This window comes from Plectropomus leopardus, chromosome 1 (assembly GCF_008729295.1).
Source record: "Plectropomus leopardus isolate mb chromosome 1, YSFRI_Pleo_2.0, whole genome shotgun sequence".
Lineage (NCBI taxonomy): Eukaryota > Metazoa > Chordata > Actinopteri > Perciformes > Serranidae > Plectropomus > Plectropomus leopardus.
In genome coordinates, this window is record NC_056463.1 from 35,801,177 (window position 1) to 35,817,983 (window position 16,807).

At 39.1% G+C, this 16,807-nt stretch overlaps 1 protein-coding gene across 8 annotated transcripts in view; it reads left to right on the plus strand.

The window, feature by feature from the left end:
- Window positions 1-16,807, plus strand: part of mtss1lb (MTSS I-BAR domain containing 2b) — an 87,648-nt gene that overhangs the window by 26,605 nt on the left and 44,236 nt on the right. For all 8 annotated transcript variants that reach the window (XM_042484467.1, XM_042484439.1, XM_042484446.1 and 5 more), the window contains exons 2-3: window positions 1,509-1,570; window positions 2,198-2,271. In XM_042484467.1, the coding sequence (XP_042340401.1) occupies window positions 1,509-1,570; window positions 2,198-2,271 (136 nt within the window). The remainder of the gene's footprint in view (window positions 1-1,508; window positions 1,571-2,197; window positions 2,272-16,807) is intronic.

Below are 16,807 nucleotides of genomic sequence, written 5' to 3' on the forward strand. Positions count from 1 at the left end.
TTCAGCTTCGAATTGTGTTAGCAATCCTTGCTGCTCCAGTCAGACCCTTTGATGCTGCCTGATGCCAGTGGCTGTCAAGTGATCAGTATATATGTGTGTGTGTGTGTGTGTGTTTTGGTGGCTGGATTAGAAGGCTGCATGAAGAGGAGAGGAGGGGAGGGAGGATGCTGTTTTGGGGGATGAAGGAAGAGGTGGAGAGAGTGTGAAAATAAGCTGGAGATGTGGGGTGCCAATGGAGCAGAGAGTTGGGTGTGTGTGTGTGTGCTTTTGGGAAGAGAGAATAGGAAATTGGGGTGACGGCAGAAGCTGTAAATGGGAAAGAGGTACAGGAGGAGAACAAAGCGTGAGATGCAGAAATGTTTATATAAGGGGGAATAGATGAACTGTTATTCAGTGCAATTAAAAACAAAACACTGAAGTGAAACTACAAATGTATTATTAGCAAAATGCAAAAGTGTTAATTAAACTAGTCATTATTCAGAATACTCTCTTCATCTTTTGCATCTTTTTGTGGTTTTAGGTCTCTTTGTAGTCATTTTTTGACTCTTTTGATTCTCTTCGTGCTCATTATGTGTTAATGTGAGTGACATTTTGCAGATTAAGGCCAGGGGGGGCCTGACACTTTGGGCCCTTGACTTGTGCCTGGGAGGCCTGTTCAGTAGTCCAACCAAAACTCTGCACACACCCAAACTTCAAAGTAACGAAAAAGAAGAAAAGCACATTTTTGAGGAGGACTTCAAGAAATAACTGTTGGTCAACTAATTGATCAATCTGTTGACTACAGTAACTGTTTAGCTACATATTTAACCTACTGTACAGTATATACTCTTTGACCAACCCGTAACAATTGTTCATATTTTAATAAAGTTTTAATCTGCAAAATAACTAAGATATTGTCAGAACAATGTAGCGGGGTCAAAATTGAGTTGAGGTATAAATTATTATAAACTGAAAAAACTCAAGTGCAATTAGTCATTGAGTAAATGTACTGTAAATGTCACACTGTTGTGTTTCCAAGCTAGTGTACTGTGCATTTCTCATGATTTGGCTTAGCCAGGAACTACTTTTGTATATGAAGTGTAGCTCCAAGATAAATCAAGGAAGCGAGAGGAACAAGGAACAGAGGAATGATAATACACCAGAAGGAGACAAGGAGTCAGTTTAATGTGGTTCAGTATCTGGTCCAAACAAAACACTGTGCTCTAGAATTTAAAGATGGAAGCAAAGTGATGTGACCTTGAAATTTTAGTAAATCCAATCAATTGGCTGAGAAACACTGACACTGTGTAACATACGTGTTTATAGAGCCACCTCAGACTACTGACCTCATCAGTCCAGAAAAGTGTCATCATAGTGCCTTCCTCAAAATGTTTCCCCACATTTGAAGTATCTTGTCTTTTTCCTGGCACCTGTTTCGCCATGCCAGATACTTTTTTTTTATTCAATATGTAATATCTTTTTTTATATTAATTACACATTAAAAAGTATTGTTGTCTCTGTGTTGCCAGTGCTCCTATCCTGTGTGGGAGGACTTCAGTGCCAAGGCCACTAAGCTGCATTCCCAGCTCCGGTAGGTTTCTTTGACAAGAAAAACATAAATAAGTAAATAATAACAACAGTTTTTCCAAAGTGTTCCAAACTGTGTTTGACTATGGAGAAATAATTTCTAGAGTATATTTTACTGTGCACTGAATGAAATATTTTTGGAAAAAGAAAGACTCACACTGACTCCAATAGTTAATTCTATGAGTTCCAGAGGTTTGGTGATTTGCATAATAATTAACTTTTTTCTGGATCGAAGAAAAAAGCCTTTAGCCCACCATATGACATCACGTAAATCATGGGCTGCCACTTGATAAATCTTACCAAAATTATGGGGTACATGTATTCTTTTAATATGAACTCAAAATTTTTTTTTTTTAAAAAGTGTATTTACATAAAATATGCAAAGAGAATAATTCTGTGTTTGATACCATTTTGTAGATGTGGGCAGAGAGTTAAAGGTTACAGAGGTGAATAAAACTTATATCAACAGGATGTAACAACATACTAACCGATACAATCTATAATTTTTAAAGTCTATGACCAAATTAAATATGCCTGCACTGCATTTCCAGTGCCAAACCTGAGCATTCAATGTGCAAATCATTACTATAATACAAATGTATCCAAAGTAACGTGTTTTCTTTTCATCTAGAACCACGGTTCTAGCTGCTGTGGCCTTCCTGGATGCCTTTCAGAAGGTGGCAGACATGGCTACCAACACCAGAGGTAGGATAACAGCTGTGTGTGTTTGTGTGTGTGTGTGTGTGTGTGTGTGCACTCGTGCATATATATAACAGGGAACATACTCATCGTTACACAGTCACCAACAGCTGTGTTGTGTTTTGCTCTTGTGAAGCGCCCTCCACATGGCAGCACTATTTAGGAATCTCATTATGTCGTTGAGATATTATCTACCAGCCTGCTAAATTCTCCTGTAGATGATGAAAGTCTTTCCAACAGCCTAAAGGGCACACTTGTTTCCCAAACTTCAAAGCGGTGGCACAGCATTGTTTACAGAGACAAAAAAAAATAAAAAATGATGGAAGTATCTCAGAGAGGTCAATAAAAGCTATTTCTGGAACAGGATATATTTTGTGAGACTTTCCAATACAATGGGAAGCTCATTTTGCATTCTAGTGTGATGTAAACAACATGTGTATTTTGGAGGCAGATACATGTATTTTTGGTAGAAAAAGCTCTTTGGTAACAGTTTATGCCAGTTTGTCAGATATTTAAAGGTATATGATGCAGGATTTTTCCTTTAAAAACAATGTCAAACAAAAGTAATCTCCCTCAGTTATCACTTTATGACTCAACTCTCAGTGTGTCCCAGTGTATTTATCTGTAGAGACTCTGCCCTTGTCAGTATTTTCTTATTTTCTTTCTAATTTGGGACATTTATGGGTGTGTACACCCAAAGCACTCAGGTGAGGTTTATTAAAAGGTAGCGCAGGCAGGTGCCAGACTGTAAGAAGCATGCATCCAAGAGGTAAATTGCCAAAAACACACAAATATAGCAAGGCCAAATGCCAAACATGCCAAACCTGGAGTTAGCTTTTGCTTTGACTATAGGTAGCAAATGCGTTAACAAACAGTAACCGTCACTCCTGCAGTATACCTTTAAATTTGATTATGTATGAAGCATCAGAATCCTGAAATCTGTCTTTTTTTTAGTTTTTTTTTTGTTAAAACATTGATGTAATTTTAATAATGAATAAATTTCTGAAGTATGTGCATCTCTCTGCATAGAGAGCCTTGTGTTATGTGAGAACCCTCTTGATATTGGTAAATTACTTCTGTAATTTTTGCAGTCTGCAAACAATGCAAGCAATTTTAAACAGTCGACTACATCACTTGAGTAAGGGGCGACTTCTGCACTTTGATTTGTGGCGCAGGTTGATGTTTTGGCAACTCATTTCTCATTACAAGTTGAGCTAACTTTGTGTTGGGGTTTGTGTTCAGGTAAGCATTTTAATTGTTAAAAAAGCTGCTGTTTGTCACTGCAACTCTGTTAGCTAGCCAGAACAAGGGAAGTGTTGGAAATGTTCCAAGGAGGCGTAAAAATGTACCTTCAAACATGTTTTTGACTGGTTTATAGCAACTTACCACATTTCCAACTAGTTAAAATGTCCATAATGAAGGGCAACCATGACATTATGAGAGTTATTTCTCTGCCCCTGCTGCACACACATCCTCGATATTTTGAATGCTCAACAATATATTTTTTTCCTGTGCTACACTCAGCCAAAAAAACTCACTGAACTTGATAGAATTATGGTGAATGGATTGTATTTTGTGCTTTTTGGCTTGACACTCTTGATATTCCCTGCGTGGGCTTAAAGCTGGACGCTGGTTTAAAATGGAGTGTGGGCTGAGAGCTGAGAGGGTCAGACAAACACTCACCGCCCGCTGAAGGCCATATGAATACTATCGTACCACTGTGGAAGAGAGGAGAGAATCTGTAACACAGGGATTTTTCTCCTTCTGTTGTGACTTATTAGTTGCAGTCGCCAGACATCTATGTGATGCTGACGTGTGTGTGTGTGTGTGTGTGTGCGGCCCCAGGTGGGGATCCTACAGAGGAGGATGCAGGAAGAAGCTCGTGCTGCTTTTTACAGGCCAGGCAGGAAATCACCAAGCTCTGTCAGCTCATTACACATGCCGCTACCACTGCCACACACACACAGAGGCAGAAAATATAACATAAATGATGTTGGCACAAAGATGCGGTCTGTGCATCAGAGGCTCTTTGTACTTTTTCATACTGATGAGTCATTCCTGCTGGAGTCCATTTGTCAGATTGCTGCACAATCGCTGCTCTTTTCTCAGTGTGTGATGTTCTCTAATAGATTTGTTAAATGGATGGAGGCAGAAGACAGCACATAATAATGCTCTCTGTCTTCCTGCCATTTGCTATATCAATGTGCCACTTATTACAGCTGTGTGTGTGTGTGTGTGTGTGTGTGTGTGTGTGTGTGTGTGTGTGTGTGTGTGTGTGTGTGTGTGAATCGAGCCCAAAGGGTACTGATGATCCTGTGCTCTGCTCTTGTACCAACGCTCCCATTTATGAGCCTGTGTTGGCTGCGTTTCCAGTCAGCATGTCAACTAAATTTTATGTGAAGTGAATTGTCTTCATCAGCGTGTTTGGAAAAAGGGAAAAAAAATGGCTCCTCTGAATATTATTTTTGGATTTTGAATATTTCTGGGAGTCATGGTGCTGTATTTTTTTACAATTCCACTGCATAGCCACTGATGATATTGGTAATACTGTGTATGAAGACCACATCTATAATGCATTATGGGAGCATTCTTAGTGAATTATGATGCATTCATAATGTTTTATGACTACACTCATAAGCACACATAATGCTTACTGAAGCACTTTATCAACAGTCATGAAACTCTGGAACAGTTTTCTGTTAGTTATGTATTGCTACATAACTTGATAAAAACTCTTTTCCTCTGTTTATTTGGAACATTTTAGCAGAAGAGAGACAAACTTGAGGTTTTTTTTTCTAGAGATGTCCTGTCGGATCCCCATCACTTTGGTCCAAGACAGAAATATTAGATGGATGTCATGAAACTTGGTACAAAGACATTTCAAATTACAGCAGCACTTTGTTAAAACGATACAGAGACAAATCAAATGATATTCTGACATTTTTAACCAAAATAATGAATTAATTGAATAAGCAATCAAACATGAAGAAAAAAAAGAGCATTAGTTGCACTCTTGCTGTAAAAGCTGCCTTTAAAATCAGGAAAAGACAACACTTGCTGGAGATCTGAATTCTTTAGACTTCTTTCCCTTCTCCACTGCACCTTGGAAATAGGTGAAGTTGTGGCTGAAACCCCGCATCCTGCTTTTATGAAATTTTGGTACAGACATACGTGGTCCCCAGAGGATGAATCCCTCTCCCATTTGGTGATCCCTGACTTACCCTGTGGACCACCATGAAGTTGACATTTGTGATTTTGAGTGAAATACATATTAAAATGCCTTGTCATTCGGTAAACTAATGTTCCCATGAGGGCAAATTGTAATAACATTGTTACAAAAAGCCTTTCTATGTTATGCATGTTGCATACTGACATTAGCATTTAATTTAAAGCACTGCTGTGCCATAGTACAACTTCAGTGAGCTGCTAGCATGGCTGTAGATTCTTAGTCGGGTTTTAAAACTTTATACATCATAATGTGAAAAAAAGAGCTTTGCTGGATGGAGTTTGCTTTAATTTGTTCTTGGGTTGTCTCTCTTTCCCTTTTAACCATCTCCCCAGGGGTTGGATAAGGATATGGGCCGGAAGAATTTGGGAAGAATATTTGTAAACACACCACAAAATCGCAACTTTCAGATTAAATTTTCCCCAGAGATAAAGAAAAATGTAGCAAACATGTCTAAAAATGTGTGGCTCTAGGTTAACATGTTATGTTACAGTATTTATTGTAACTGTTTTTCTGTGTAGTAATTTAAAATCCTGCACAAGTGATGGCACACATACTGAACAAAGCTACACGTTAGATCACATACTGTGTCAGGTGGGTACAATTTGCAAATATAGTCCCGCTAAAGTGCAACTCGTGGTTTATTTGTTCTGCTGAATCACGTCATACAGCCTGATTTTCTGCTGGACCCCCAGTGTTTGGGCACACCTGATATTTTTCTGTTGTGTTCTAAAGCTGAAAAAGTTAAGGATATAATATGGAGGGTGATGGAAACGTATTTTCTTGCATTTTTGATGGTGTGTGTGTGTGAGACAGAAAGAATTTAGCAAGTGGTGAAATCCAGGAGGAAATGTGTGAGTGTTTGTCAATTCCCTGGTGAGAGGTGAATTTGAGTGCACTTTTCAGATGTGTTCCTTACTCCCCTCTTATAGCCCAAACATTCACTTTCCCCAGGGCGGACTGGCTGCATGCGTGTGTGTGTGTATGAGACAGCATACCAGTAAAATAAGTAAACACACAACACGCCAGAGGCCCTGTTTGTGTGTGTGTGTGTGTGAGTGGTCAACACATTCTATCCACAGCTCGTCAGATATTGCCACTTGGTCAGTGGCGTTCACACGCCTGCATGTGACGTGCTAGGCATCTTCCTGCATGTGTTGTTTGATGTTCCCAGATGATTGGTCAATTATATGCCTCTTAAAATGCATTGCGCCTTTTCAAAACACACTTCCCTTTTCAGGAGGAAATGTACATTTTGGGGAGGGGGTTTAGAATTCATGTAGTCTTTTTGTAAATAAACATTGGTAAAAACATCTTGTATGTGTTATTCCTTGTGCAACACAAGCACATGGTTAGGTGTTAGAAAAAAAAAAAACATCACAGTTTGGCTTAACATTCATACAGGAAGCAAACAGCAGGCTCCTGGTTAAAAGTCTGGGGTTTGTTGGATCCATCCACCACCTCTTTTGTCTGCCCCATAGGGAGTCTTCAGCTCCTTATATGTCATTGTCACTGTCAGCGTGTTCAAACTGATGCCTCCCAGCGGTGTATTGATATCATTGCAAAATTTTAAACTATGCCGTCTGCCAGGGATATCATACCAATAGTGAAAGCTTTTAGCGTGTGGTGTCTGTTGCCACAATCACTAACCAAGCGGTGATCCTTAATAATAGTAATAACCTGTCTATATCTGCACTGTGTAAAACAACTCCTCTCGATCTTTTGCTTTCAGAGACTGTCACACATGGCATTTTCACATATTTCACACACTCATGCATATATATTGATATATACGTATAATATATATATATATATATAATATATATATAATATATATATATATATAATTATAGATAATATATATATATCCTTGCTTCATTTTAAACTTTTTACAGTAATGATTTTGTGTCACTTTTTCTTCATGCTGGAAATTGTTTGAGAAAGTTTCTGCTGAAAAAGCTGAAACCACATAAAAGGGAACATGTCCAAATTAGGCCGATGTTACATCAGTAGTTTTGATTTAATTGGAGTCTAACTGGCCTTTTTTTGATGAGTCATGATTGAGTTAAGACCACAGACTCTGTTTTGTCTCTCTGTGCAGATGATTTTATTTATATATTAATCTGAAACAGGCACAATGATTGATGATGAAAAAAAGACACTTTTAGCTTCAGTGTTAAGTTTGTATGACCTTTTAGAGAGCACAGCAGTCAGAGTGAGAGATCTTGTAGTGTTATTGTTTTTCTCATTTTGCTAACCGGCCCCAGAAGCTTTGGTCTGATATGACACTGTGATAAAGGGCATATGTGTTGATGCAACCAAGTACAAGAACCACAGACTACTGCAGACTGTGTAGCCTGCATAGAGCAAAGATATTGAGAAAGGAAAACAAAGTTGAAAAAACTCATATAATTGTTCATTTGTGCCACACCACCATGTTGGGGCATTTTTGGATGATGGATGCAATTTTCTGCCACCACCCTCTTCCTCCTCAGCCATTGCAAGATGTCCTTGCATGCATGATGATGATGTGAGCTACTGAATATTTGGCATCATACTTTCAGTTTATGTTTACTCGTCCCTGCACCCTTTTACCTTTGAGGTGGTTGTAGCTCTAGTGTTATTAGATTCATCTCATCAGAAAAGGTTCTCAATCCCCTGTAACAGGTTTCGACTTTAAATACAGTATGTAAAGTTAAAGTTAGCAACATGACAGTACTGAGAGAGGTCATAGCGTGCTTGTCTTTTTAATACTGTGGAGGGGAAACAGTTATATGAATCTCTGTAGAAAAGCGTTTGCCACCTCTTTTCCATTTTTACTGTTCACACTCATTAACTTCTCTCTCCATTGTTCCCATGATGACAATTATGGTGTTGTCTATGAGTTTCAATAATAATGATTGCATCTCTTTTATAGACCGGGGGGGGGGGGGGGGCTCTCTCTCTCTTTCTCTCTCTCTAATTTTCAACTCCACATACTCTCTTTGCAGTAGCAGCAGTAAAACCTGGGTCAATCCCAGGACTCTCAACTATGCATCACTTGGCACCAGGGAGAGCTGTAAAGCGCCACCGTGTGTGTGTGTGTGTGGTGAGTGTGTGTGTGTGTGTGTGTGTGTGGTGTGTGTGTGTGTGTGTGTGTGCATGAGATTGAGGATGATATGATCTGATGGTACAGAATGTCTGGTGCTTTTATTACCAGCTTCTCGGCTGCATCTGAATGCAAGGTTTCATAATGAATATCATAAATCTTATTAATGCACACACATACACATGCACATAGACACCACCACACACAACAACACAACAAACACAAACACACACACACACGCTCCCGTGCATATTAGATACGAAAATCACCGCTTTGGATGCTTCAGACTTGAAATGCAGTTAAAATGACAGTTAGGAAGAGAACAGTGTATTCTCCAAGACAGGGTTGGTTGTGCATTTAAACATGAATTGAAATAAGTCAGTTTTGGGCGATACCAAATCAGAAATGTCCAAAAAGACACTACAAACAGCAGGAATAACAACAACAAACATATACTTGAACGAACAGGTTCTTGTACTGGATACTTGGAAACTCAGGTGTTCCCACATCACATGAATGCAACATAAGACCATTTCTTGTGGGCGGAAATCAATAAAGCTTAAGGTGCTCCAAAGATCGAAAGATACAGATCACAAACTTTTTAGGTAAGGAGAAAATTAATATGAAAACGTACTTTTACTTTTGTGCCTGTTTTTTCGAACCAAAAAACATTGGATCCACTTGTTCCAGACACAAACTTTTCAAGATGACAAAACTCACCTATGATCATGAATAACTTTCTGACTTTTGATGCCTGGACATTTTTCCACTTTTACTGGTGAGAGGGGAGAGGCCGGCCGAAAGTCAAACTTTTGATCTCATAGTAGCATGAAGGACCAAACCATTTTTGGCATCATAGATAGGAATAGTAAAATAGTTTCAACCACTATGTCAAGGAAATTCAAAAAGATGAAAAAATAAAGAGGTTTTATATGAGTCACAAATGCTATGTATGATATATATATATATATATATATATAAATAATATATATAATAACTATAAGAAGCATATATTTCACAAATAAATTCTATAAATTCTAGCCAATTACTGAAAAGTCAGAGGGACTCCTGCCGCATGGCCTAATGGCCTAATGCCTCCGCACTGGGCGATAGCATTGAGGCCGAAGGCATTATGTCCGTCCGTCAGTCCTATTCTCCTGAAAACAATATCTCACCAACACTTTGAGGGAATATCTTCAAATTTGGCGCAAACATCCACGTGAACTCATCAATGAACTGCTTAGAATTTGGTGGTCCAAGGTCAGAGTTAAGTGTGTCCAATTATAATGTTCTGCAAAAACACTTTGTCATAACTCAGGAAAAGAAGGGAGTGAGACATTTGTTCAGATACTGAATTGGTGACACTGGTCTTGGGTGTCCCTCTTGGAACTGTGCTGATTGTTTATAGATCTTGGCAGAGGGAAGATGTCTGTGATGCATCCATGTTTTTTACAGACATGGATGTTAAGTGTTACACAAACTTGAATGGTATGCATCCACTAAATGTTTGTTATCAGAGATTATATACAAAATAATGATGTGATTGTGGCCCAGCGGCACTCAATGCAGACATCTAACTAAATAAATCTAAGTAAAGTCACTGAGAACATCTGACTTGTTTTATTCATATAATTATCTGGTAGTTTTTTATGCATTCTTGAGAGCATTTCAGAAAAGTACAATTTTGAGGAGATGTAAAAAAGCATTGTTTGTGAGTCAAAAAGGCCCAAATTAAAGAGTGCAACACTGCATCCAATGTAGCCACATTGCTCCATAATTTTCTGGCTGATGATGCCAAACAGGCAGATTGTTGTTTTTTTTATCACACCCTATACACTTGGTGATGTAAAAAATTATCTCCAGCTACATAAAGAAAACAAGAGTGATTCATTTTAGTTTATCCACGAAACAAGTGGGGCAGAAACAAGGCTAAGGTTTATCTCAGCTTCAGAAAGGAGAGAAAATAGGCTGGAAAACTCATTTCCAAACATGTTTATCTTCTTCGGTGAAGCCAAAGGAAGGAGCTTGGGGGCAGGAAGCAATGAAGTTTATGGGAAATGTGGTTTTGATTTTGAGAAACATTACCACTAATAATACCACTGGTTTGTGACATAGCGGCTGCCAGTGTTCCGGACCGTGGTCTTGTGTGTTTACAGTCATTTTTACCAAGGTAGGAATTTTAATTTGAGAATTAGTTTATTGGTGTTTTAAACTACTACATACAGGGCATTTAAAACTTGACAGAAAGAAGAGGAGGACATTGATTTCCTGTGAATAGAGAAACTTAAATTTGAGGCACAGTGGCGCTGTGTGGAGATTGATAGTTAATGTGTATAAATGGTGGTGGAGTGATGCAGAGCAACAGTTGAGGATTGTCCCAGACCTCGGACGAACGGAGTGATGAGTGTATGAAAAGACAGAGAAGTCCATGGTTGAGACAGCATTGAGTGAAGCAAGTAATAAAAACGGACAGAAAGACTGTTGTGGAGAATTGTGAGGAAGTCTTCAACGGCAGGCCTGTGTCTTTGCTGTGGATTAGAAAGTCAGTTGTTCCCAGCGTTTTATTTTAAACTCATAACCCACAGCCCTGTCAGATTCATCAAACACCCACTCTTCATGTCCCAAAATGTCTTCATCTTTAGGGTTGCTCCCAATAGAGGTCGCCATAGCAGATCATCTGTTTCCATTTCTTCCTGCCCTCTGCATCCTCCTCTGTTGCGCCAACTACCTGCATTTCCTCCCTCAACACATCTATAAAACTGCTCTTTGCTTTCCTCTTTTTCTCTTGCATGCCAGCTCTATCTTCAGAATCCCTCTCCTAATATACCCAACATACTCTCCTTTGCAAACGTCCAAACCATCTCAATCACACCTCTTCCTCTCGCTTTGTCTTCACACCGTGTATCCTAACCTTATGTTACAAAGTGTGATTGCTGTAATTGTTTTTTAGTGGATATTTCTAAAGACTATTAACTACAGGTTAATGACATTGTTACAATACATTTTTATGCAATATTACTGTCACTGGTTAGGTGGGTTTTGTTGTTTGCTTGATGTTATTTGCATTTTTAGTTGTTTCACCCATGTCTCTGTTACTTTTAGCTAACTATTTCAACTATGTTTCTATCACATAACTTACTATTTCAACCATGCATTTATCACTTTTAACTTACTATTTCAATCATGTATCCGTCACTTTTAAACTTATTATCTCAACCACGCATTTAGTACTTTTAATTTTAACTTAATATTTCAACCATGTATTCATCCCTTATAACTTACTATTTCAACTATGTATCCGTCACTTTTAGCTAACTATTTCAAGCATGCATTCATCACTGTTAGATTAATATTTCAACCATGCATTCATTGCTTTTAACTTACGTATTATCATCCATGTATCCATCATTTTTAACTTACTATTTCAACCATGTACCCACAACTTTTAACATAATATTTTCATCTATATAGCCATTACTTCTAGCTATCATTTTTTTTAACCATTTATCCAAGACATTATATTTAGCTAACTATTTCAACCATGTATCCATTACTTTTAGCTAACAATTTTGATTATGTAGGTTATCTGCTTTTTAGCATATTATTTCATTATTTTGATCTAACTACTTTTAACATGAATACCTATCCATTACTTAAAACTCACTATATCAACCATGTATCTTAAGCCATTTTAGTTATATATTTTATTACTTCCAGCTATTTAACCCATTACTTTTTAGCATTAATTGTTTCTACTATAATAACCATTAATTTTTAGTTAACTGTGTCAACCATGTATCCATAACTTTTAGCTAACTACTCACTCTTGCTCGTTTACATTTGTGTGTACAGTTGTTACAGCTGGCTTAATTTGGCATAATGTAATTGTTAATCATTTTGTAAATTTATGAAAAAATGCTGCTTGTTTGCCTTTGCTTTTAAAGCTTGCCTGCTGTGTATGTCTGTGCATGCAATGCGCGTATGTTTGTGCATGTGTGTGTGTGTGTTCACTCGGGAGAATAAAACGGTATTCAACACTCCCTCATTAACTAGCTTGCTGCCTGGCAGGGCATTCCATGCTGGCTGCACTTATGACTCCCTGGGTGGGAGGAAGAGAGGTAACACTCAGATGTGAGGCCACTTAAGTTCACTCAGCTACATACACAGACACAGTGCATACAAAACAGACACACATGCAACTCAGCAAGAGTGGTTTCCCTTATTCAGCTCGCAGCTTGGCACCCCCCTGCAAGGACCAACTGCTAGTTAATACCACTAACACACACACACACACACACACACACACACACACACACACACACACATTCTAGCCCCTACACATACAGTTCTGGCATGCATGCACATTATCTCACTGGCATGTGTATGTAAACATGAAGGCACTGCAGAAGCAATTGTGACCACACACATGCAAATACATGCATGTACGGTTCAGCCTGTTGAAATGACATGCAATGGGAACACTGGGCAGTGGGTTTTGCCCTATAGAGCATGCGTGAGGTTAATACTCTTTTCAGACGTGTGATATTTGTTTATAGCTCCTGCGTGTGTGATGCATGCATGTCTCCCCCTTTTCTCGCGGCCGTCGGCCGTCCTCTCAGCCAATCGCAGACAAGTGGGATCACATTTACGAGCGCGGTTGCCAGGCAACAAGCAGAGAGAGAGAGCATGAGTGTGTGAGAAAGAGAGGGAAGTGGTGGCAGAGAAAAAATAGCCATGTTGTTGCCAAGAGGAGAGGAGAAATCTGAGCAAGACGGCTTAATTGCATTTCACAGATAGCATGCCATTCACGGTCAACTGGAGACGCTTTTGATCTGATACAGTTGATCATGCAACCAAAGTGGCTGAATTGGGGTTTTGTGCTATGCATAACTGGGTTAGCATGAGGATTAATCACCTTAACTGCACTGAATAGATTGTGACCTACAATCTATAACCTATATAATCTCAATCTGTTATTTAACTGTCTGCCTTTCTTCAAGTTTGTCTCATTTTTCAAGTTTGTCTCATTTTTCAATGTCCATCAGGACAGTCAGAGAATAAGCCAATAAGCCAACCATTAAGCTACATCATTTTGTCTGGAGGTAAAAACAAAAAGTGAGTGCCACTTTTGGGCAATAAGCATTACTGTGTTTAGACAGAAGGCAAAAAATGTGTGCCTATATACAACAAAATACGAGAGAAATATTAATATTCCCACAGCACAAAGTGATCAGTGTATCCTCATACAACAATTTCTATGATATTCTCCAAATTTGCATCCCACAATGACATCACGTACTTAGCATTAAGTTTTGTAAGTAACTTAAAGTTTATGTGGATAGGTTTAGGAAAAGAAACATGGCAAGGTATACACAATTCCAAACGCTGGCCTCCTAGGAAAAGTCCTGTGTGCTGTGACCCTCCCACCACCCTAACCGGCCTTCTAACTGGAGGACTGCTTCCTTTTTTACTACCATCAATGCAATGGTCATGTGATCAAAGCCTTTCAGCATACATGGCTTCTGCACAAAGTACTGGCTCATCATTATGTGAGATATGTACTAATTTCGGTGCATCACTTTTTGTAAGAAAATGACAAACAGTGCGCACTAACAGCTGGAGGTTATCCATTAAGACAGTTTTTTTAAAATTATATAACCAACTGTCCAAAACCAGAAGACACATTAAGTTTAGTAAAACACTAAACAAAAGTATACAAATCTGTCAGTTGTTAAGCATTTCTGCTTGAAAATTGACAAAATGATTTATTGAATATTAAAATATTTGCAGATTTACTTTTTTTTCTTGACTGAGTAATCAGTTTAGCAGTTACCTGTTGCAGAAATTAGTAATGTAGCTAATTACTTAGATATATAATGGCCTTTTCATTGAGTAATATGTGAGTCATTGATTACAATTTCAAGTACTGTAACCTGCCAAGAACAGGCTACAGTGAGTGCATATAATATTCAGTCATAATCCTGATGTGAAAGGAAAAGCAGCCCATTTTTACTTCCGACTTGTCAAATAGCGCCACTTTTTCAGTGATCTTGGTGTCTGAGAAAGGTACAGAGAGGCTCCTTTCATAGCAGCATGATACACATCAGGTAGCTTGAGTTGTTGACAAAGTGGGCAACAACCCAACTTGTCAAATTCCACCGCATCCTCGGCAGTATGAAACGCACAGGCTGAGTGGATGGGTCAAACAAACTACGGACTTTCAGCCTTTAGCCCGCTGTTTGTTTCCTGCCTGAAAACAACAGTTAATGGAGTGATTTTAATAACAACATAATGTGCTAGTGCTATGTGTCGGTAGTGACATATATCAATTGACGTTTCATGGCATTTGTAACAACAGCCAAGCCATGATGTTGATTTCTAAACCTATCAATGCACTATTGTTGCCCAAACTTAAAGAAATAAACCTAAAAAGACTGTATGCATGTAATGAGCAGAAACTGTACATTTGCTATGTATTTTGAAAAGATACAATGCATGCAGTGAGCATAAATTCACATGCTGTCCCTGAATGTCCAAAATTGATGCAGGAGGGTACAGAATGTGTTATATTTTGATGTGTAGATCCAGTGATGAAGCAACAGTATTTGACGAGTTGGGATGAGAATGCACTGGTGAAACTGTGTGTTTGCACAACAATGTATAAACTGTGATGTCTTTCTTTCTTTCTTTCTTTCTTTCTTTTGTGTGTGTGAGCATGTTTGTTGGTGAGTTAGTTTTTATGAAGTTGATTGGAGCGGCACTTTTTCAGTTCGTGAAAATCTTTATTTCTTTTCCACCAGCTCTTCTCCCTCTGTAAGTAGGCCATGGCTGAGAGGCCTGGGTGTTGTGGAAGGCTACAAAAACATTATTGTCTTTAATTAAGCCTCAACCACAGTGTACATCTATTTCCCTCTCCACAGCCCCCCGTCTCTTTTCCTCCCTCCATCCCTCTCTCTCTCCTCCATGGGCCTTTTCTCTCACCCATCCAGCTCTTCTGTGCTTCCTCTACCCTCATCACTCACCCTAAATGATACTCCTCTCTTCTCTCCTCTCTAGTTCCCCTCTGCTCCCTGTTGCTTCCCAACACGTTTCCCCCATCGAATCTTTCTTTGCCCTCTTCCTTTCCCTCCATGCCTCCTCTCTCAGTCCCTGGCAGCTCTCTAAGGACATTTCCTGATGTCACAGTGCAGTATTGTCCCAGAGGTCAACAACACAGGACATGCTCTGTTGTGCGCACACACACATACACACACACACACACACACACACATGCAGGCTACTCTCTCAGTAGGCATGGGAAGCTGAGCTCAGTGAGTCCTGCTGCTCTGACGCCAAGTCCTGTTTAACGAGACAAGAGGCTGAAGTGAGGAGAGGTATGCATATAAGAGAGAGTGTGTGTATGTGTGTGTGTTGTGGTGGAAAGTCAGTGATATTCTTCCTAAATGTTGTGTTTACTGTTCTTTTTAAATTCAGTGTTTTCATTAAGTTTTCTTTGATTGCATCATGGACGATTTAGTAACTCTGACTGAATTTATCAAAACATTGTGGCAACACTGCACATAGGGAGAACTTGATATATTGTGTGCATGTGTGTGCTTCGAGTTAGTGAGAGTTGGGTGTTAATCTGCAGCATTAACAGCCATCAGCCAGGCGTGATAACTGGCGTGGCTGCTGCTGGCTCAGCTGTACACACATGCACACACCCTCGTACTGGTATTCTTCTGAGGGCCCTCCATTGACCATGTTTGACTCCATTACTCTGTAAGCCCTGACCGTAATGACCAGACCTACACACACAGCCCTTTCCCTGACCTTAATGGGGTCCTCCACCCATTGCTTTTAAAAGTTTTCACGGCATCAATCATTGGAACCGATTACAACAGACGCTAAAACTCACCTCCTTCATCCCACTCTCATCTTTTAAAAGTTTGGTGAAGGCAGCGGTTGCTGACTGTTGTACATGTTTTTGGCCAGGTCATCATTGTAAATGAGAATTGGTTCTCAATAGACTCACCTGGTAAAATAAAGAAAAAATAACTAAAATAAATAAATTGTATCTTTGGTTGTAACAATAAACAGTGGAAGTAGCGGTTCACATTATTAGGTAATACCAGTGAATATACTCCAGCACCTCAGATGCTCAAAAACATCTGAGTTTGTCAGCCACAGGAAAATGTGCTTTTAAGGGGAAACACCCCAGATGAAGAGAGTAAAATTTGAACCATGAA